Source organism: Octopus sinensis, linkage group LG2 (genome assembly GCF_006345805.1).
Source record: "Octopus sinensis linkage group LG2, ASM634580v1, whole genome shotgun sequence".
Taxonomy (NCBI): Eukaryota; Metazoa; Mollusca; class Cephalopoda; order Octopoda; family Octopodidae; genus Octopus; species Octopus sinensis.
In genome coordinates this window covers 9,640,348-9,663,248 of record NC_042998.1, presented here as the reverse complement: position 1 = coordinate 9,663,248, position 22,901 = coordinate 9,640,348, and the positions used below count along the sequence as shown (strand labels likewise).

General features: G+C 38.0%; 1 protein-coding gene across 4 annotated transcripts in view; it reads left to right on the top strand.

Moving 5' to 3' along the window:
• Positions 1-22,901, top strand: part of LOC115228329 (WD and tetratricopeptide repeats protein 1) — a 99,660-nt gene that overhangs the window by 58,185 nt on the left and 18,574 nt on the right. For 3 of the 4 annotated variants that reach the window (XM_036511475.1, XM_036511481.1, XM_029798936.2), the window contains 7 exons: positions 4,777-4,888; positions 9,446-9,633; positions 11,223-11,447; positions 12,748-12,836; positions 16,970-17,173; positions 19,159-19,327; positions 20,739-20,921. In XM_036511475.1, the coding sequence (XP_036367368.1) occupies positions 4,777-4,888; positions 9,446-9,633; positions 11,223-11,447; positions 12,748-12,836; positions 16,970-17,173; positions 19,159-19,327; positions 20,739-20,921 (1,170 nt within the window). Of the gene's footprint in view, positions 1-4,776; positions 4,889-9,445; positions 9,634-11,222; positions 11,448-12,747; positions 12,837-12,869; positions 12,959-16,969; positions 17,174-19,158; positions 19,328-20,738; positions 20,922-22,901 lie in introns of all 4 variants that reach the window. The other variant, XM_029798942.2, reaches the window with a different exon arrangement.

The window sequence follows — 22,901 nt, the reverse complement described above, 5'->3', positions numbered from 1 at the left end:
AAAGTATATACTATAAAATTTTCTAAGTAAAGGTTCTCTTATATATATTGACTAACAGTATCGCCCGGCATTGCTCGGGTTTGTAAGGGAAATAACTATATAAGCATTTTTAGAGATGTAAAGTATAATAGCCATCTCAATATGGCTAACCTCAAAGCGGGGTGTTACTGTAGCTTTTTACGTTCTGAGATTTAATAATACATTTTTAGAGAGTTATTTCCCTTATATATGCCAAAAATGCATTAAAAATGGGAAAAAATGATGGTAAATTTTTTTTAAATCGTAGACTCATCATAGACACGCGCTAATACCCAGAAGGGCTCAATATGAATCACGACTGTAAGATACCCGCTTTTGTTTACACTGCACCGCAAAATGTGGGAGTAGTTAGGAATCTAAATTGTAGGAGACGGACACACAACTTCACTTTTATATATAAAGATATCACGGCTTAAAAGTAGAGGAAAGATAAAAACCTACAAAACTTGGATGATAGCATTATATTGTGATCTTATATAAGGCATAATGGTTTAAATCTCCCTGTAAACTTAATAGAAAAATCACGAAATACATAATGTTTCTCTTTACTGGTTTGGTATTTTGTGTTAAGAAGGGTACCCAATTCTGAACTTAAGATTCACTTAAATATCCAAATTTACAAAAGTATCAACCTATAATATCTTAGAAAATTAATGTATATGTGAAGTTCACATACTATATCGGTATCATCATTATCATTGCTGGTGTGGACAACCCTTGCTAGTTGACCACACTAGCAAGGGTTGGATGGTTTGACCAGAGCTGGCAAGCTGGAGAAGCTGCACCAGGCTCCAGTCTGATTTGGCATGGTTCCTACAGCTGGATGACCTTCCTAATGCCAACCACTTTACAGAGTGTGCTGGGTGCCTTTACATGGCACGAGATATTGTAAGGTTTTTATTTTCATTTCATAATTTAGATTTATGCTATTGTCATAGTCAACTACAGGATTGCTTAGGAAAATTGGCTCTGAGTACAAATATCATGTTTTCATAAAGTTTTGAATTAAAATCTTCCATCAAACCTTAGTCACAATTTTTTTACTAAATTCTTTATTATATTTAAAGTAATTGAAAGAAACAAAGAGCATCTCAACAGAAATACAGTAACGAAAGGGTTAAGGCTACTTTATCAACACCAGAAGGATGTTAAAAAAAATTGTCAGCCTTGAACAAGCTTAGAACATCATAAAATATTAAGTGAAACCCTCTACATTTTCTGTCAATTGCTCTGATTGATATGTAATATTAACTGAAAGTGTATTAAATGTATATAGAATCAAATTTTATTGTTATTTCTCATATGTTAGTAAATGTGTGTTGAAATATTTTGCTCTCCCAGAATGAATGTTCATTAGAATTTTCTAGTTCTTCCATCTCCTATAAGCTTAAAATATAAACATAAATGATGAGTGAGTCATCAGTGCTTAGTCTTCGACTGAAACTTGTTGCAGTTATGCATTTGAGTAGTATGTTCAATTTTACAAGCTTTGACTCATCTTTCTTGAATAAGTACAAGATCTTGAAAGGCTACAAAATGCAAGTGTTTTGTTCATTTATTTATTTTCGGAAGGAAAGATTTTTTTTCTTCTCCTTATTCATGCTATGAAGCAAGTGTTAAGCTACTGGTTATGTCAAGCCACCTTGGTATATTTCATCATCATCTTAAATCATCATCATCATCGTTTAGCGTCCGTTTTCCATGCTAGCATGGGTTGGACGGTTCAACTGGGGTCTGGGAAGCCAGGAGGCTGCACCAGGCTCCAGTCTGATCTGGCAGTGTTTCTACAGCTGGATGCCCTTCCTAACACCAACCACTCCATGAGTGTAATGGGTGCTTTTTATGTGCCACCGACACAGGTGCCAGGGGAGTCTGGCAGCGGCCATGATCGGTTGGTTCTTTTTACGTGCCACCAGCACAAAAGCCAGTCAAGGCGGCGCTGGCATCGGCCACGTTCAGATGGTGCTTATTACGTGCCACCAGCACAGAGGCCAGTCAAGGCGGCGCTGATATATATATATCATCATCATCATCGTTTAGCATCCGTTTTCCATGCTAGCATGGGTTAGACGGTTCAACTGGGGTCTGGGAAGCCAGAAGGCTGCACCAGGCCCAGTCTGATCTGGCAGTGTTTCTACAGCTGGATGCCCTTCCTAACGCCAACCACTCCGTGAGTGTAGTGGGTGCTTTTTAAGTGCCACCGGCACAGGTGCCAGACAAGGCTGGCAAACGGCCACGATCGGATGAACTCTAATCCTGTGTTTTAATAAATCATTGTTATTTTACATTACAATCTGTTTAAATGCTCGACTAAAGGCGGTGCTCCAGCATGGCCACAGTCAAATGACTGAAACAAGTAAAGAGAATAGGATAAGTAGTTTGAAATTTGATTACTTCATTTAGAAATTAAAATGTGTGCTGGCTTGGCTACATCGGTTCTGTTGGACCTTGTGGTACGTGACCAATTGAAGCACTTTGTGTTACATTGATGTATTTTTGTTTCTCCCCCTCCCCTTTTTTTTTTTTTTTTTTGTAAAATATATTCCTGTTCATATTTTGAATAAAAGATATATATCTAAAAAGAATTACTTTTGATGTTGGCAAAATTCCCTTGGGTAGTACACTACATTTCAATAAAATATAACAATGTCTGGTCTTTAAAGACTCAAGATTCTTTTGAGTTATTAGATTACAGGCTTCTGAGATTACCTTTTTTGTATTACTAAGTATAAGAAAGTGAGTGGGTAGGAGAAACTCCTATATAAAAATGTATGTCCTCCTAAACTGGAGATAGAGGCTCCTTGGCTAAAAATAATATAGTTAAGATTCAGATTGGACTCTAACAATGTACATATTGGAAGCAAGACATGAAACAAGAAAGAGTTCTATAGAAATGCATTTCAAGAAAAAGTATTAGTGAATGCACCCAGTGACCACAGTGTAATTACATAACTTATTTTCCTGCCATCTTCATCTTTCTATCAAAAAATACCAAAAAAAAAAAAAAGAAATGTTCATAATTTTTTAATCAAAATAGTTAGCAGTAAACACACCCTTGAGATAAGGTCCATCATCTGTTCAGATGCTTACTTGTTAGAGGTTAGTGTAATTTTTTGTTTTTTTTTGTTATGTGGATAACCTTATTTGTAATGAGAATGCTTGTAGTAAAGATAATGGTTGTAGCAAATGAACAATAGGCACAGTAGTGGCTGTGTGGTAAGTAGCTTGTTTACCAACCACATGGTTCCGGGTTCAGTCCCACTGCGTGGCTCCTTGGGCAAGTGTCTTCTACTATATAGCTTCGGGCCGACCAATGCCTTGTGAGTGGATTTGGTAGACGGAAACTGAAAGAAGCCTGTCGTATATATGTATATATATATATATATGCGTGTATGTGTTTGTGTTTGTGTGTCTGTGTTTTCCCCCCCCAACATCGCTTGACAACCGATGCTAGAGTGTTTATGTCCCTGTTACTTAGCAGTTCGGCAAAAGAGACCGATAAAATAAGTACTGGGCTTACAAAAGAATAAGTCCCGGGGTCGAGTTGCTCGATTGAAGGCGGTGCTCCAACATGGCCACAGTCAAATGACTGAAACAAGTAAAAGAGTAAAAGCTCAAGCAAGAAAGGAGGTGAGGAAGAACCTTTAGCTCTGTTGACAGTAGAGGTTTCTCTATCTCTGTAAACTGCATGAAGTCTGATGCTGTTTGAATGTAAGATATGGATACTGAGTGTAGCGAAAAGATATCTGAAGAGATATGAGGTCATCATCATCATCTTTGTTTAGCGTCCGCTTTCCATGCTAGCATGGGTTGGATGGTTCAACTGGGGTCTGGGAAGCCAGAAAGCTGCACCAGGCCCAGTCTGATCTGGCAGTGTTTCTACGGATGGGTGCCCTTCCTAACGCCAACCACTCTGTGAGATATTAGGTATATAATATTAACTTGCCGTAAATGGGGAGCGTAAATGCTCAGAGTAGCTGAGCAATAAAGCATCAACTGATGTGTGAAGGAAAGATAACTATGTGGTTATATGGATATGTGATGTGAACGGAGGGTGAGTACAGTGTACTGATAATGGTGAGTATCTGCAGCTCGGGAAAACCCAAGGTTGATGGTGAGGTCAGCTCTCAGAATGATGAAGATTACAAGAATAATGATGCGGGATTGAGATGTGTGCTGATGTGCCATACTGCTGACCCATTCAACCCATGCCAGTCTGTGGAGGGATAAGCATTGTAATCAATGATGATTCTGTTTTGTTTTTTTTTGCATATAGGTGCAGGAGTGGCTGTGTGGTAAGTAGCTTGCTAACCAACCACATGGATCCGGGTTCAGTCCCACTGCGTGGCATCTTGGGCAAGAGTCTTCTGCTATAGCCTCGGGCCGACCAATGCCTTGTGAGTGGATTGGGTAGACAGAAACTGAAAGAAGCCTGTCGTATATATGTATATATATATATATATATGTATGTGTGTGTGTCTGTGTTTGTCCCCCTAGCATTGCTTGACAACCGATGCTGGTGTGTTTACGTCCCCGTCACTTAGCGGTTCGGCAAAAGAGACCGATAGAATAAGTACTGGGCTTACAAAAGAATAAGTCCCGGGGTCGATTTGCTAGACTAAAGGCGGTGCTCCAGCATGGCCGCAGTCAAATGACTGAAACAAGTAAAAGAGTAAAAAGAGTAATCTATATGATGTCATAGTTTCTTTGATGTTTGAGATGGTTCTTCTGTTTTAGGTTATTGGCAAGTGGATCTGATGATGTTCAAATTATTGTGTGGAATCCATTCCGTCATAAGCGCTTAACCACAATCAGGACAGGACATCAAGGGAATATATTTTCTTTGAAGGTATTTTATATTTTCCTTTGACTCCTATGGATGTTTTCATGATCTTGTTTGTTGTAGCATTGGTTGAAGTGAAGAAGGTGTTGATGATGATGGTGATGTTGTTGGTGGTATTGGTAGTGGTGGCAGCGACAAGATTTGGCAGATGTAGTGGCAGCTGCTGTGGTAGAATTACCATTGTTATTGTTTAGCCTCAATCAAGTAGTTCTATGTTCAGAGACATCCCAGTCGTGACCATCTTGTCTTTTTCTATATTCAGATTACATTTGCTCTGCATTTTTCTGTAAGATGTTTTTTGTATGATCTGGTTGCTGTCTCTAGCAGGTCAAGAATTCTCCCTTGTTGGCTATCCCCAAACACATTCTAGCCATGACTATCCTGTTTTAATTTCAGGAATAATGTACCCTGGATTACATTATTCAATGTGTTCAATTTTTAAAGATGGCAGTGTGTGGCTTGAAAGAGATTTGGCTGCTATTTTTAGCAGCTTGATAAAACATATAAAAGTGTCGGTGGTGGTGCTGGTGGAGGTGGTGGTGCTGTGTTGTGATATCCGTCTCAGTTATAGTAACAATAGGAGTGGTTGTTATGACGAAGGCCTATTTTTGATTGTCCGTTTAATGAATCTCCTCTTTATAAACCACTGCATTAATTCCATCGTGTTGAACTGTTCTAATTGTTGTTATGGTTTAACCCCAAATCAATCATGATGAAGCAGACTTACAATCAAAAGCAATTCCAGCTGTGACCATTATTGTCGTTTTAGGGGCTATCAAGAACAACATGGTCTAATTTTTCCATTATCTTTGAAAACTGGAAAGCTGCTTTTGGAAGTGGGATTTGGCTGCTATTTCTAGTTGGCCAAGTAACTGCATAGGGACTTCTCCAGTGGCTGATGGTAACAATAGTGAAAATAGTAGGCAGCAACAGTAACAATGGTTTTATATTTAAAGTTGGTGACTACAATAAAAGAAAAAAAACTGCATTTGGTATTGTCTGTGTTTTTTCTAAATGTTATTATCTACTAGCTAATGCAGTTACTATATTTATATTACGAATACAAAAGGATTAACACATCCACCCACGACCACACAGGATTTTGATGCTGCACTTGCTATGGATACAATCGTGGATGCCTGGTTAAGAAACTTGCTTTGCAACCTCAAGGTTCAAGCCCTGATATTACTGAGTGATACTTTGTGAAAGTGTTCTCTGTCTTCATCATCATCATTGTTCGACCGTGGTCGAGACAATGGAATTTACCATGCTATGCCAGACTTCACGGTCCATCATGGCATTACGGAGGTCCTGTTGCTGGATGCCTGTATCCCTGGAGAGTGTGCGCCCTCTGGTATTGCGAGTAGATGGCTTCCAGAGGAGAAGAGTAGAAATTACTTCTTTCTCAGCTCTACAACAATGTCCAGCAAACTGGACTCTCCTACCTTTCACAAGAGATGACACAGTTGGTAGTTTCCCATATATTTGCATTTTGGTTGGATGGCGCTTCCACGAGAGATTTTGAGCTCTCTGTCTTAGCCTCAGGTTGACTGAAACCTTTTCATTAAAATTTGATTGTCAGTCACTCTTTGGAAGCTCATTGGCCCTTTGGCTCAGACCTAAGGGTTGTATTTCTATACATGCGTCTGTGTGTATGAGATGGAAAGGATCAGTTTGTCAAACAAAATTACCGAGCAGTATTCTGTTTTGCTCCTTTGCACCCAGGTCAGCTTTGCCTTTCTTCCTTTACTAGGTTAATAAAATAAGTAACAGACAAAGTAATGGGAGTTGGGGAAGTGATATAAGTATATAAGGCATGCTCCAACATGACTGCAGTCTGGTTATTGAAACAAGTAAATAAAATAATAAGATAATATCTAGTAAGTAACGGGCATCATTGAACACTGACAATAGTATGTTTTTCCAGCTTCTATAAATGAAGCCAATTGCAGCGTGGAAGGTGTTTGTAAGCCATTTAAAAAACACACAAAAACCGTTAGATTCACTCCAACATTTAAATTTAATTTGTCAAAATATTTTCGTCGCTTTGAGACCGCGACCTGTTCACTGACAAAATTCTCTGTGTTTCTTAAATGGCTTATAAACACCTTCCACCCTGCAATTGTTTTCGTTACAGCACATGATCTCAGATCAGGTCACTTGCTGTGCAAATACATATCTGTAATATAAATAATAATAATGAAATTACTGTATACAATGCTCAGGTGCACCACAACTTGTCAAAAGTGCGTATAAAGTGTATGCGGTAATGTACAAATGTCTGGAAAGCGAACAATGTATGAGTCAGATACATGCTTGTGTGTATATGGAGGGGAGAAAATCAAGTGTAGTGTTGGCGAATCTCAGAAAGCATGGAAGTTTTGAAGGATGCAGTGCTCCGACAACTAACAACTGATGCCGGCAGTTTGTACCATGCTTCAGCAACTCTCAGCGTGAAAAAATGTTTCCTAAAGTCATGGGAGCTGTGCTGTTTTCTGACTTTGTAAAGATGTCCACAGGTGTTAGACAGGTGGAGTTTGAAAAGGTGCTCAGAGTTATTGTTAGTAAGATGGTTGATAATTTTATGGGTGTCTGCCAAGTCAGCTGCCAGACGTCGGAGTTTCAATGTGTCCATGCCCAGGGAAGTAAGGCGTTCAGAATATGGCAAATGCCTGATGGAGGGTATTCTTTTGGTTGCACGTCGCTGAACGGCTTCCAGACGATCTGAACGCAGACATATTTTAGAAGTATCTCTCCAAATCTATAACTCCAATGGATATTTCATAAAAAAAAAGTCTGTGTCTTGAACTAACAATCGCATTACAGTGTTCCAAGATATTTTCAAACAACAGTATAGGCAGTGGTATGGCTGTATGGTTAGGAAACCCACTTTGCAACTATGTGGTTTTCAGTTTAGTCCCACTGCATGGCACCTTATAGTCTTCTACTATAGATCTGGGTTGATCAATACCTTGGGAGTAGATTTGAGTAAATGCAAACTGTGTGGAGGTCCATTGTGCATGTGTGTGTGTGAATGATTACATGTTTATGTATTTGGGTCTGTTTATCAAACACCCACCACTTGAGTTGACAACCAGTATTGGTTTGTTTACATCCTCGTAACTTAGTGGTTTGACCTAAGAGACTGATAGAACAAGTATTAGCATTATTAAAAAAAAAACCCAAATTATTAGGGGTGATTTGTTTGACTAAAATCCCTTCAAAGTGTTGACCCACATGGCTGCAGTCCAATGATTGAAACAAGTAAAAGATAAAAGAGAACTAAAAGTATAAGACTTATCATTGAACAGGAGATCAGTCCCTCACACACTTAACTCCAGCTTCTACTGGTTCTCATTTTTACTCGAGAACACATGTTACCCCATCTGTGAATTGGATCCACTAACTAACAATTGTAAGGCAATACTTTGCCACACTCCTTTACTAGCTGTTAACCATCTATTATGTATTATTGATGAGCAAGATTCAATAATATATGATTGGTTCAGTCTTTATAGACGTTTTGATTGAGGGCTGGCAAGCTAGAAGGCTGCACCAGGTTCCAGTCCAAAGTTTCTACAGCTGGATGCCCTTTCTAATGCCAATCACTCCAAGAGTGTAGTGGGAAAATTTTATGTACCACCGGCACAAGGGCCAGTCAGGCGGCACTGGCATCGACCACGCTTGAATGGTGCTTTTTATGTGCCACCGACATGAGAGCCAGTCAGGCAGCACTAGCAACAACCACGCTCGAATGGTGCTTTTTACCTGCCCTTCATATAATGTTGAAAATCTAGCCAGTGGTCAGTTTTTTTTCAAGTGTAGACCCTAATGTTGGGAAATGTATTTTGTTACTTCACTGTGAAAGAAATTATCTCTGGTGATCTGTCTAGAAACTGAGGTTGGGGGTAAGCAAGGGCATGTTCCCCATAGAAAATCCAGCTCCAAAATAAGCCTCATGATAGCAAGGGAGAATGGGTACCAGCCAGCCAGCCCAAAGGTTGGGGTGGGCTGCTTCTGTGTCTGCCTCAGTTACAATGACATTGAGGTAGATCCAGCCACCCCTGTTAATGGAGACCAAAACCCAGATATATGAGTGTGTGTGTGTGTATATATATATATATATATATATATATATATATATATAGGCGCAGGAGTGGCTGTGTGGTAAGTAGCTTGCTAACCAACCACATGGTTCTGGGTTCAGTCCCACTGCGTGGCATCTTGGGCAAGTGTCTTCTGCTATAGCCCCGGGTCGACCAATGCCTTGTGAGTGGATTTGGTAGACGGAAACTGAAAGAAGCCTGTCGTATATATGTATGTGTGTTTGTGTGTCTGTGTTTGTCCCCCTAGCATTGCTTGAAAACCGATGCTGGTGTGTTTACGTCCCCGTCACTTAGTGGTTCGGCAAAAGAGACCGATAGAATAAGTACTGGGCTTACAAAGAATAAGTCCCAGGGTCGATTTGCTCAACTAAAGGCGGTGCTCCAGCATGGCCGCAGTCAAAATGACTGAAACAAGTAAAAGAGTAATCATTTGTCTATGGATTTTCTTTGTTTTCAGTTTCTTCCCAACTCTAATGATTCGATAATTGTGAGTGGAGCAGCTGACTGCAAGATCCGAGTCCATGATGTAAATATTCAGGAAACCACACATGTATTTGGCTGCCATGCAGGCCGTGTGAAGCGACTAGCTACTGCTCCGAATGTTCCGTTTATGTTCTGGAGTGCTGCAGAAGATGGCACTATCATGTAAGAAAATTCCTTTAATTTCGAAAGATTTTAAAACTTGTTTCTATTTTTAACTGATCATGTTGCTATAGGGGAGTCCAGTTGACCGTTTCTCTCAAGTATTGTATAGTCTTGGTCAGGACTATCAAATTTGGGTGTTGTGAAAAGAGGTTAGTCCTTTAGTATTTAAACTGGACACATCAGGCCCCAATATTCTACTTGTTTTTTTGTTCAAACTGGCCAAATCTAGCTTCTCACTCCTACCCTGCAATGTCATTTTGAAAATCTCAAAGCTACAAAAATCATCAAAATCTCAAAGCTACAAGATAACGTGTGTGTTTAGTAACCAAATGTCGTAAGTGCCATCCCAGCCATTTTCAAGATTAATATAACATTTTCTTTGTCTCAACATCTAGAATCAAAAAAGTTGGGAGGAAGAACCAGTGAAGCTTGCAATAAGTTAAAAAATCTGGCTGAAAAAATTGTACCTCTATGCTATTGACATGATGCTCACTCACCCAAACTTGGACCAGAGAGTTTAGTAACACACCATCGTAAGCACACTCACTCAATGAATAACTCCAGTGTGGTCCATGTATCGTTTTACGAGGTGTTATGGCTCATTACCATCATAATGATAATGGGCTATTATCTTACTATCTTGTCTTACTTACCTCTTAAAGATACTTACCTTGGTATATTAAAACACAAACAATACCTTTGTGGGGTCTCTGTATGTTTTTTACTCGGTATTATGGCTAAAATATGCAATGCAATACACTGTTTTGTAGTACCGGTATATTCTGCAAAATGAGAAAGATGCAGTCATTGTTTCATCTTTCAGATGCATACCTAAATAAATAATTATACGTAGGTGGAATGACTAGAGGAGGTCTTCGCGGTCATTTTAAGACCAAAACCAGCTTCCTAACTTCATTCCTTGCCGAGATATCGCATTCTGAATGTTGTGAAACTTTGACTGCATTTTTCTTGGTTTTTAAGTTGTGCTGCTTACGATGGTCTATTACTAAACGCCTCATTTAACAGAGTAATCTGAATGCTAAAAGGTTCGACCTATTGTTTCTGGCTGGTCTCTTTAACTCTTTTGATACCAACCTGTTTGAGGCTTCGTGGACTGGTTCTCTGATAAAAAGACAGTGTACAAGTAATGTGTAAAGTATTAAATCTCATCATCATTGTTTTTACTTTCCCATGTGTCCACTTTACCATACTTACATGGATCAGATGAAATTCATTAAGACAGATTTTCTACGGCTGCACACCCTTGTTGGCATTTGTAATCCAGGCAAGGTAGCGTTTCCATATGGTTAAACATGTTTTTTTTTATTGAAAGACTGGAAACAAGGGATACCACTTGCATGATGGTGACATTCATTTATAACTAACTACAGCATGATCTCAAGACAAAGAAGCACAAATACCCTCACTTACAGCCATGCAGACACAGACAGACAAGCACACACACACACACAATAAGTTACTTTCACTTTCGCTTTACGTAATTATATAATTTATTTTTGCTGCTCTCATTTTTTTTTGTTTTTTTATTGGCTGTTCTCATTCATTGCTTTTTCTCAATATCCTAACAGGCAATTTGATCTGCGAACTCCAATTATCTGTGATAGCACACCCCAGAATGTTTTAATCAATCTTAATGCACATATGGGACTTCATGCTGAAGCAAAGTGCATTGCTATCAATCCTTTACGGCCAGATGAGATGGCAGTTGGAGCTAATGATCCTTACGTTCGGGTGTATGACAGAAGAATGTTGTCATGCAAAAGTATCAAATTTCCTACTGATAATGGATCACGGTAAGTTGAGTGACCTCAGTGTGTCAAATTCGTATTTTTTCTTATATTGTAACATATTTATAATCAACTGGATTTTACTCTGTCTTTATTTACAACTAGATTCAGTAACTATAAATATTAAACTGTTAAGCTTTATGATAAATCTCGGGTCTGTTATTTGCATTGGTCTGTGCGGGTATTAACTTGCATATTCTCTGCATAGTCGGTTTTTCCATTTTGTATTCTTTTAAAAAAACAAAAGCTGGCCTACTTTACAAATCAGAAGTGTCCATTAGAGCCGTGCCTGTCTCTGTTTCCCTAACACTAATCCAATGATAAATGTGTTTTTTTGGGATTGTAACATTAGTTTATCTGGGTAACTTTCTCTCTGGGGTTTAGCACACAGTCTTATCTAAGTGAACTAAGATTCTTTGAATAAAAATATCCTGCCCACCAGAAATAAAGAATTCTAAAACCTGTGATGGATTTGATCTTATAACATAGGAGCTGATAGTTTCGTACCTTACTCACTGGGCCATTTAACATCACAATAAATTTATTATAGATTAACACATTCTTTGCTCATATTTTAATAAAACAAATAAACTTTATGTTTTAGTTTTAAAAGGTTTTCAAGCTTTGAGGCCATGGTGACTTTTGTTATGTTTTAACCTCTTTCTTACTAATGAATATTTGTAAATTAGATAGTATAGATTTGTGTGATTATAACTCTTTTTTTTTTATCTATTTTTACTCAGTATTTTTTCTTGCTTTTTTTTTTTTGATGTCAAATATAATTTGTATTCAAAAGTACATCCGCCAATTTGCATTAAATATTTTGTAAAACATTGAGCAGTAACCTTCAAATTTGGATTATATGGTGTTCTACATAAATTCTGTTTAAAACTATTCAACTCTCAGATTCTCTTTTTCTGAAATTTCAAAGACAAAATTCTTTTAAGGCTTTTTTCATAAATTTTGGAAGATGTTTTTATTTTTTTACCTTCTTGATCAGTATTTATACACACCGTCAAGAATAATAATAATGATAATTTTTTCAGATCTTTAAATTCAGCTTTAGGGATGCTATTTTTTATATATATATCTACATCTACACTGTTTCAATTGGTTTGGTCTGTGATCATCACCAGATGCCTCACTCTAGGATGTGTAAATAGAAACAAAGGTTTCTAATTTGAATCCAGTTTAAATTTAACATCTCTATTCATTTTCTAAATATTATAAAGCAAGAATCAACTCTGATATTTTTCTATTCCTTGCTTTAGTTTCATAACCCTATTTTGATCCTCTCTCTTACTAGGTTACAATGGGATAGCCCTGTGACTCCACCCAGCTTAAGGGAAGAGGACTACAACTTACATTCGGGCTGTGTACAATACTTTGTTGCAGGTATAAATCTGTTTGTTTTAATTGTTCTTCTAGGTCATTTGAGGACACTCTGTCTCTGATGCGGTCTGCGTACAGTGCGGAGTTCCCTATGCCTCAAGGCTGTGTTAAGTTCTACATAGCAGGTAATACAACTGCAATTAATGCCTGCAACTGTCTAATGGTGTTACTTCAACTCATTGCACACAATTCTCATTATGTATCTGCTCTCTTTAGATTTCTTAATTGGTTTAAAGAAGCACATCCAAAGTCTTTTTAACCTTTCACTTTTGGAATTGAAATGGCAATCAATGCTCTGTGTTTTATAATTAGGTTTGCATGTATCCAATTTATAAAATATCTCCTTTGAATTAAAATAACACAACAGCATTTACATCACATGGCATTGAAGAATAATTCTATTTTAATTATATCAGCAAATATTCATGTTTGGAAAAATTCTAAAATATACAGTAGGAGATTTTAAGCCAGTAATTTCTTATCCTTGATTTTACAAAACCAAAAAGCAACAATGATTTTGAAATGAATTACAGCTCATTAATAGCTGTGATTTTTCCAATTACAATCGCAATTTATCTTTAAACCAATTAAATGTTTGTCTTACTTTGTAAAATATTGCTGCATATTTTACATTGGTTATATTAGAAAATGTTGTATTATTGGAATATAATTCAGTTTTAATGTGTGTTTGCCCGAACATTAGCTAAATTATGTAAATTCATCTTGGCTATAATGGTAAACCATTTATTCTGCCTCCGCAGTTACATTTTCACTCAGTCTGCTTCCATCATTGCTTACCGACTTCCCCCCTCTCTGATAAATTAAAGCTGTTATAAATATTATAGCCCTTATTTTTTTTATTATTATTTATTCATATTGAAATGAATTTTCGTCAATGATTTAAATCTCACATGTGATAATCTTGCACGAATAAAAGAATCTTGACTCTAAACAGAACTAAAGTGGCTGTCAAGTTATTGATGAAGCAGGTAGTACACTGTTGAGGTTAAAAGTTGAGGTGAAGCATGCAGGCATTACTAATTTGATAGGAAAGGGAATGCAACATCAGTGTAATGTAGTTGAAAACCGTTATTCGTTGGTTAGAGAGAAAGAAATGTAGTTTTGTCTAGTGTTGGTCTTGGGGTCCAGCCAGTGTGCCGTCATCCCCAGGTAGGATCTGTTATGGGCCAACCAACAGTCCATAGGTTTGTCCTCTTTCATTTTTAAATTGTTGTTTCCAAAAGTATTATATTCTATTGTTGTTTGTCTGTATATACATATGAGAGATGGATGTTGTATTTATAGGTGGTAGGTCTGTGAGTTTTGTATGCTGGGGCTGCGGTTGAGGAGCTTTTGACTTTTAATGCAGCTGCTTGGACAGATTTTAATCTGTGTGTTGTGGGAGAGGGGCATGTTCCCATGGAAATAAGAGTTATTTGTTCATACCAAAGCAATTTTGAAAATAAGGACTGAATATTTACTGATGGTGAAACTCGACTCAATACTAAGAGCAGAGTAAAATTTATTTTAATATTACATTCAACTGGGTCTTGTAGTTTTGCTTAGCATTTTATTCAGCCACTGGATAAATATACCGTCCAAGTGAAATTTGAAATCAGTGAGATGGCAGAAACATAAGCGTGCCAAGCAAAATGCTCAGCAATGTTTTTCTTCAGTTCAAATTCTAAGTTCACCGAGGTCAACTTTGCCTTTCATCCTTTCAGAGTCAACAAAGTAAGTACTATTGGGGACCACCAGCCTCCTCTTCAACACGTCCAAAATGCTGTCTGTCACCACTGTGCTGTGGCAGACAGGCATGCAGATTCCACAGCCACTGTGCCTTGGACATGGCTTTCCTGTAGGCCGACTTGAATGAAGTGCTATCAAGAACCTTGTTGGCATCCATACTGGCTACCAAGTTGAAGGTATGGGCTGTGCACTTCATGTGCACTGGCAGGTTTAGACCCAGGCCACTGGACTCTTCAAGGATGGCATCAACAGAGGTGTGCTCACCTTTGCCCACATCCTCAGCCTTGGGATCCATGTCTAGGTCCACATCCTTGATGTCCTCCACATCTGGATCAGCAGCAGCCTCAGGAATGTCTGGTGAGAGTTCATCTTCTGTACCAAACTCCATAAATGCCGTAACAAAGTTTTTGTTGTTACCCATCCTGGTCACCTTGACATGCAATTGGAACTTGTAATGAGTGTCCACCTTGACCTGGGTGAGAACATCAAAGGTGTGATGTCCTCTGAGCCAAGAGCAGGCCAGGACGGTGTGTTGTCTAGTGTTGGTCTTGGGGTCCAGCCAGTGTGCCGTCATCCCCAGGTAGGATCTGTTATGGGCCAACCAACAGTCTGCAGTGGTTGCCATCCAGAAGACATCCTTGAGCAATCTGTAATATCAAGGTGGATTGCAGCAATTTAAAACCAACAAGGAAATAATTCACTGTCACTAAGAGTGACAAAGGTTCATTGCTAGAAATAGGAGCCCTAGTCTCCTTAGCCACAAAGCACATGGTCTCTTTGTATTGACAGGAGAGAAAACCCTCCCCGCTGTGAACAAGTTGCATTAGATTAGCATGCCAATTTTGTATAGGAAATTAATACTCATCAGTAATGCTTACTCCATCACAACTGATAGAGGCCAACTCACCCTGTCAGTATTATGGAGAATGTCATTGGAATCGATGACTGATTTCACTAAATGGTAATGTGAAAATTATAAAATAATCAAGGTGGCTAGCAGAAATTTAAAACCAACAGGGAAATAACTCACCACCAACATATATAAACTGACGAAGGGTATGATCAAGGCCTACTAAAAAAAATAGAAACTAACCTCTCATCCACATCTCCATGCAAGCTGTAATGGTTTTTGTGAGTACATGGTTTGTACAATTTTTTGTGGGTAGGAAGAAGGCAGGACATTTGATAGCAATGTCTTATAACCATATTTTGTTTATAGAAATCACACATTGTAGTTTAACATTTGTTACTAGGCTCTCTCTTTTACTCTTTTACTTGTTTCAGTCATTTGACTGCGGCCATGCTGGAGCACCACCTTTAGTCGAGCAACTCGACCCTGGGACTTATTCTTTTTGTAAGCCCAGTACTTATTCTATCGGTCTCTTTTTGCCAAACCGCTAAGTGACGGGGACGTAAACACACCAGCATCGGTTGTCAAGCAATGCTAGGGGAACAAACACAGACACACATACACACACACACATATATATATATACATATATACGACAGGCTTCTTTCAGTTTCCGTCTACCAAATCCACTCACAAGGCATTGGTCGGCCCGGGGCTATAGCAGAAGACACTTGCCCAAGATGCCACGCAGTGGGACTGAACCAGGAACCATGTGGTTGGTAAGCAAGATACTTACCACACAGCCACTCCTGCACCTATTTGTTACTAGGCTGTTCTAAATTCATGGAAATATTGCTTATAATTCAAAGCCATGTTATTAGACTTTTGAAAATAGTGACACTACCTTGATAGGTGATGCGTTGGTTGGCGGTGGTGGGAGGGATGAATAACCAAGAAGAGAGAGATGGAATGATGGTCAGAATTTGATAAGTTCAGAACTTAAGGTTCGTTTATTCGTTATTTCATTAAAGACTGCATCAACCCTAGTACCTAAGTATCAACCAGGTATTGGGGTCAGTGTAAACGAGTTAACTCTTTATCACATTATAATTACATTAATAATGCTTGCGGAGCTAATTGGTTTCAGCTTTGTGCTGCAAGAGAAGTTTATTTTCGTGAAACAGCTTTAATTTTGAGTAGGCTGCACATTTCTCCAGTTGACTCTCCCTAAATCTGCTTCATATTAAGCTTGTTAGGTTAGATATAAAACACCTGTTTTCTACCTGTGCACATATGTATTTGCATATGTCAGTTTGTGATTATATATTATGTATTTATGTATGTGTGTGTGTTTACATATGTATGTGTGTGTACGTATATATATATGAATCCTCATGCACACACTTGTGAATGAATGTATGTATTTGTACATATGTATGTGTATATGTGCACACATACACACACAGGGCTTGCATATATCTGTTTTTGTTTGTGTGTGTGTGTAAGTATGTCTAATGTCCAATCAATTTTATTTCAGGCCACTTACCTCAGAAACAGATGGACTACCGTAAGCGGTATCGCACCCTTGCCTCCACCTATGTCACATATAGTCCAGATGGGTCTGAGCTGTTGGTTAACCTAGGGGGTGAACAAATTTATTTGTTTGATGTAAATAAAAAAAGAAAACCACAAAAGTTTGACACGTCTTTGGTACTAGGTAATGCAAATGGCATAGTAAAAGGTAAGTTTCTTTTTTTTTTCACATAGTTTTAACCTGTAACAAGTTCAATCTCTATTTTTCATTAGCTACTCGTGTTGATTATTCCTAAAATTCATGTTTTTTTCCCTGATAAATGATTCTTAAATAGATATTTTGTATTATATTTTCAAAGATTTTTAGCTTAAAACAAAACCCATTACCATCATCACCTTTATCTTAAATGCTGTTTTACCATTCCAGAACTACCTGGAAAGGTTTGTAGTTCAGGATCTCCCCTATAGTTCTTAATCTTAGGTAATCTTGTTTATGAGACTCGACAGTTTTAAATCTATCTCACCGCCTCCTTCCATATTTTCCTTAGTCTGTGACCATAATGGTTGCTTTTTTACCATCAACCCACAATGCCTTTTCCATTGACATGCAGAAGCTGTTGTAATTGTGTATCCACACCATTAACCCTTTCGTTACCGTATTTATTTTGAGATGTTCTGTGTTTCATTCAATTAATTTTAAATATAACAAAGAATTTAGTAAAAGAACTTAGTTAATATTAAGCTAGTGTTGGGAACATAAATTGTGACTTAGGTTTGGTGGAAGATTTTAATTCAAAACTTATGAAAACAAGACATTTGTACCACAGAGCCAGAGGCGATTTTGGCCGGGTTGGTATCAAAAGGGTTAAAGCTGGTTTTTTTGTGTTATTGTTACTCATTAGCATATTCCTTCAGTGCTTGACCACTTTCTCAACTCACTTCAGCTCAGACCTTTGATGTAAATTAGTATTGTACATTCAACACACTACAACCAGCTCATAGGCAATTGGTTGAGGTATTAGAGCATAGGATAGATTGCCTTGCAGTCTTTTCTCTGGCTCTCTCCCTCTGCTCTGAGTTCCAATACTACCAAGTTGAACTTCGCACTTCATTTTTCTGGAAACAATAGAGTACCAGTCCTCTACTGGGATCTATTCTTCTCCTTCTGTCTCATTTTTTCTTTCTGTTTGTCTGTCTCTTTAGATTATAAAAATACCCATCATATGCCTTATGTCACAGCTTCATCAAGGATTGAGGGCCTAAAGACAAGGCAATCAGCTCATATGTCTTCAGTCGGTGACCATCTCCTTTCTCTGCTTTCCATGTTTGTCTACCATACAACATCACATTACTTACATGTACTCTTACATGTACTTCATATGATCTGCTTTTGTGAAATATTGAAACAGGCTCTTCTTGAGTAGTCTTCTTTTTTTTGTTAGTTTTCTTATTAACCAGTATTTAAAGATTTTTTAGCCTTTTCTGTGTTTGTCTTTAGCCTTTTGACCCCAACACACTCGTCCACATTTTGAACTTTTTTCTGGGTTCTTGAAGGGATTCTACAACGAGGATCATTTCATAAATATCCAACAGTTTCCAGCTCCTTTAAAGCTTGTTTTAAGTATATTTAATTCCTACATATTCTTTTACTCTTTTACTTGTTTCAGCTTGAGAGCTGTGGCCATACTGGGGCACCACCATTGGTGCTGTTACATCTTCCTTTCCTCTTTTAATTGTTGGCATTTGGTGAATGAGGGAGTTTGATGTTGATGCCCTCATCTGTGTTTCCTGCCATGAAGTTGGTTCATCTAGGGCTCTTGACAGTAAGAGATCCACTTCTGGTTTGAAGAGCTATGGGCCCTTGAATCCTAAACTATTGCAGTGCTTGGTCCTTTGATAGCAAGTGTGATATCTTTAGCACTATACACTGATACTCTGATATTAGTATAAATCACTGATGTTAGTATAAATTTTATTGCCAAAGTTTGGGACAATCTTAAATGAAACGGCAATACATAATTTCAAAATCTTGAAATTGTATTCCACTGTTTCTAAAATGTACATTCCTGGACGGTTATTAAGGTGTTGTTGTTTAAATGTTTTGCAGGTCTTTATATGATGTAGACTAATTGTTTCAATTAACAGTGTTTTGTTATGCTTTCTTTTCATCTTCCTTGTTTGCGATTCCAACAGAAGCAACTCTATCAACTAATGGCTTCAGTGTACCACATCGAGCAGGTACAAATGGAGTTACAACACCAATGGTGCCAAAATCTAGTAGATCAACATCTCCTTCTTCCTCAACAACTTCATTACAAGCAGAAGATGATCCTGAAAAGTTTAAATGTAGGATTGGGAAAAGGTAGATATGATGTATTCTCCTTCTGTTCTTTTTGGTGGTTTTTTTGGGTTTTTTTCCATTTCATAAAATGTGTTGAAATATAGATACATTGTATCTATATTGTATATGAATGTACACACATGTGCATGCAGATGCACATGTGTGTGCACACACACAGGTAAACAGACAGACATAAATATAAATACATAGACAACAAACATGCAAGTGTATAACCATACACATGTGCTTTCATATACTTACTGGAAGCACTCTGTCGGTTACAACGATGAGGGTTCCGGTTGATCCGAATCAACGGAACAGCCTGCTCGTGAAATTAACGTGTAAGTGGCTGAGCACTCCACAGACACGTGTACCCTTAACATAGTTCTCGGGGATATTCAGCGTGACAAGGCCGGCCCATTGAAATACAGGTACAACAGAAACAGGAAGTAAGAGTGAGAGGGAAAGTTGTGGTGAAAGAGTACAGCAGGGATCACCACCATCCCCTGCCGGAGCCTCGTGGAGCATTTTTGGTGTTTTCGCTCAATAAACACTCACAACGCCTGGTCTGGGAATCGAAACCACGATCCTACGACCGCGAGTCCGCTGCCCTAATCACTGGGCCATTGCGCCTCCACTTCATATACTTACACACACGCACACACAAACAAACGAACATACATATACAAGATGGTAAGTGGTGACATGGAGGAAGAAGGAAAAGATAAAGCGGTAGAAGGAGAAGTGGAACTTTATCCTACTCATTAACGACGTGTGTTGCAGCATTACATCATCATTATCATTGTTTAATGTCCGTTTTCCATGCTAGCATGGGTTGGACGGTTCGACTGGGGTCTGAGAAGCCAGGAGGCTGCACCAGGTCCCAGTCTAATCTTGCAGTGTTTCTACAGCTGGATGCCCTTCCTAACTCCCTGAGTGTAGTGGGTATATATATATTATATAAATGTTTATACACACATACACAATGAATTTCTATTAGTTTCTGCCAACCACATCAATTGACAGGGCTTTGTTAGGCTTGGGACTATAGGGGCTATAAACATACAAACAAGAAAAAGGTTTACTCTTTTATCGGTCTCTTTTTGCTGAACCGCTAAGTGACGGGGACATAAACACACCAGCATCGGTTGTCAAGCAATGCTAAGAGAACAGACACACAAACACACACATACATATATATATATACATATATACGACAGGCTTCTTTCAGTTTCTGTCTACCAAATCCACTCACAAGGCATTGGTCGGCCCGGGACTATAGCAGAAGACACTTGCCCAAGATGCCACGCAGTGGGATTGAACCCGGAATCATCATTGTGTTTGTCAAATTATCACCTTTCTGAATACTGTTACATATGTTTTTTTTTTCCTTTTGTTTAATCTGAAATCAACAGTATTTTCACTTTTTTAGGTATAAACGAGATACCAAACGTTTGTCACCTCCAGTGGAAGCTCTTAAGAAGAAAGCCAACAATTATTTTGAAAAAGACCAATGTAGGAAAGCCATTATTTTATATAACCAAGCGATTTCAATGATGCCTCATGCTTCAGTTCTCTACGGCAACAGAGCTGCAGCATATATGAAGCGAAAATGGTAAATTCTCTTTATACTTACACTTTTTTTGTTTGAAGTTGCATGTACAGAAGGACAAAAATATTCTAGTTCATGTCTACCAAATTTTTCTTGAATTAAAGAGTGGATAAGTATTAAACCAATTTTACTTGCACCATTCTAAATGAAGTACAAATAAGATTAGAGTACCAGTCTAAGAGGATAAGATAGCACAATCTTTATTGTTGGTCAGTATCCCTTGCAATATTTGTTCCAGCTCTTTTGCATTCTTAGCTCAAATCCTGTTGTAGCCTACTTATATGATAAATTTAATCTGTTGATGGTTTAACACCCACCACCTTACCTTTAGATGTTTTTTATAGAAGAGCATCTAAAGGTGAACAATTGGGCCAGGCCTCCAGTTAAGGATACCTCCCCCCCTCTCACGAGTCTTAGAGGCTCTGAAATGGGCAATAGGCATTGTGTTCCATCTTGAGTAAGTGATAAAAAAAAAAATGGAATATTGATGAGATTTGTGATGAAATTTTCAGTTTTGGGATATTTAGAATGAATGCTACAACAATATGAATTATACATAGTTATCAAAAATACACAAAATTCACACTTTGTTTTGTGCTTTATTTTTATGTCTGCTTTTTTATATTTCAACACATTTTATGAAATGGAAAAAAAACCAAAAAGAACAGAAGGAGAATACATCGTATCTACCTTTTCCCAATCCTACATTTAAACTTTTCAGGATCATCTTCTGCTTGTAATGAAGTTGTTGAGGAAGAAGGAGATGTTGATCTACTAGATTTTGGCACCATTGGTGTTGTAACTCCATTTGTACCTGCTCGATGTGGTACACTGAAGCCATTAGTTGATAGAGTTGCTTCTGTTGGAATCGAAAACAAGGAAGATGAAAAGAAAGCATAACAAAACACTGTTAATTGAAACAATTAGTCTACATCATATAAAGACCTGCAAAACATTTAAACAACAACACCTTAATAACCGTCCAGGAATGTACAGTTTAGAAACAGTGGAATACTCTTACATGTACTCTTACACGTACTCTTACATGTACTTCATATGATCTGCTTTTGTGAAATATTGAAACAGGCTCTTCTTGAGTAGTCTTCTTTTTTTTGTTAGTTTTCTTATTAACCAGTATTTAAAGATTTTTTAGCCTTTTCTGTGTTTGTCTTTAGCCTTTTGACCCCAACACACTCGTCCACATTTTGAACTTTTTTCTGGGTTCTTGAAGGGATTCTACAACGAGGATCATTTCATAAATATCCAACAGTTTCCAGTATTGCTGTTTCATTTAAGATTGTCCCAAACTTTGGCAATAAAATTTATACTAACATCAGGGTATCAGTGTATAGTGCTAAAGATATCAGACTTGCTATCAAAGGACCAAATACTGCAATAGTTTAGGATTCAAGGGCCCATAGCTCTTCAAACCAGAAGTGGATCTCTTACTGTCAAGAGCCCTAGATGAACCAACTTCATGGCAGGAAACACAGATGAGGGCATCAACATCAAACTCCCTCATTCACCAAATGCCAACAATTAAAAGAGGAAAGGAAGATGTAACAGCACCAATGGTGGTGCCCCAGTATGGCCACAGCTCTCAAGCTGAAACAAGTAAAAGAGTAAAAGAATATGTAGGAATTAAATATACTTAAAACAAGCTTTAAAGGAGCTGGAAACTGTTGGATATTTATGAAATGATCCTCGTTGTAGAATCCCTTCAAGAACCCAGAAAAAAGTTCAAAATGTGGACGAGTGTGTTGGGGTCAAAAGGCTAAAGACAAACACAGAAAAGGCTAAAAAATCTTTAAATACTGGTTAATAAGAAAACTAACAAAAAAAAGAAGACTACTCAAGAAGAGCCTGTTTCAATATTTCACAAAAGCAGATCATATGAAGTACATGTAAGAGTACATGTAAGTAATGTGATGTTGTATGGTAGACAAACATGGAAAGCAGAGGAAGGAGATGGTCACCGGCTGA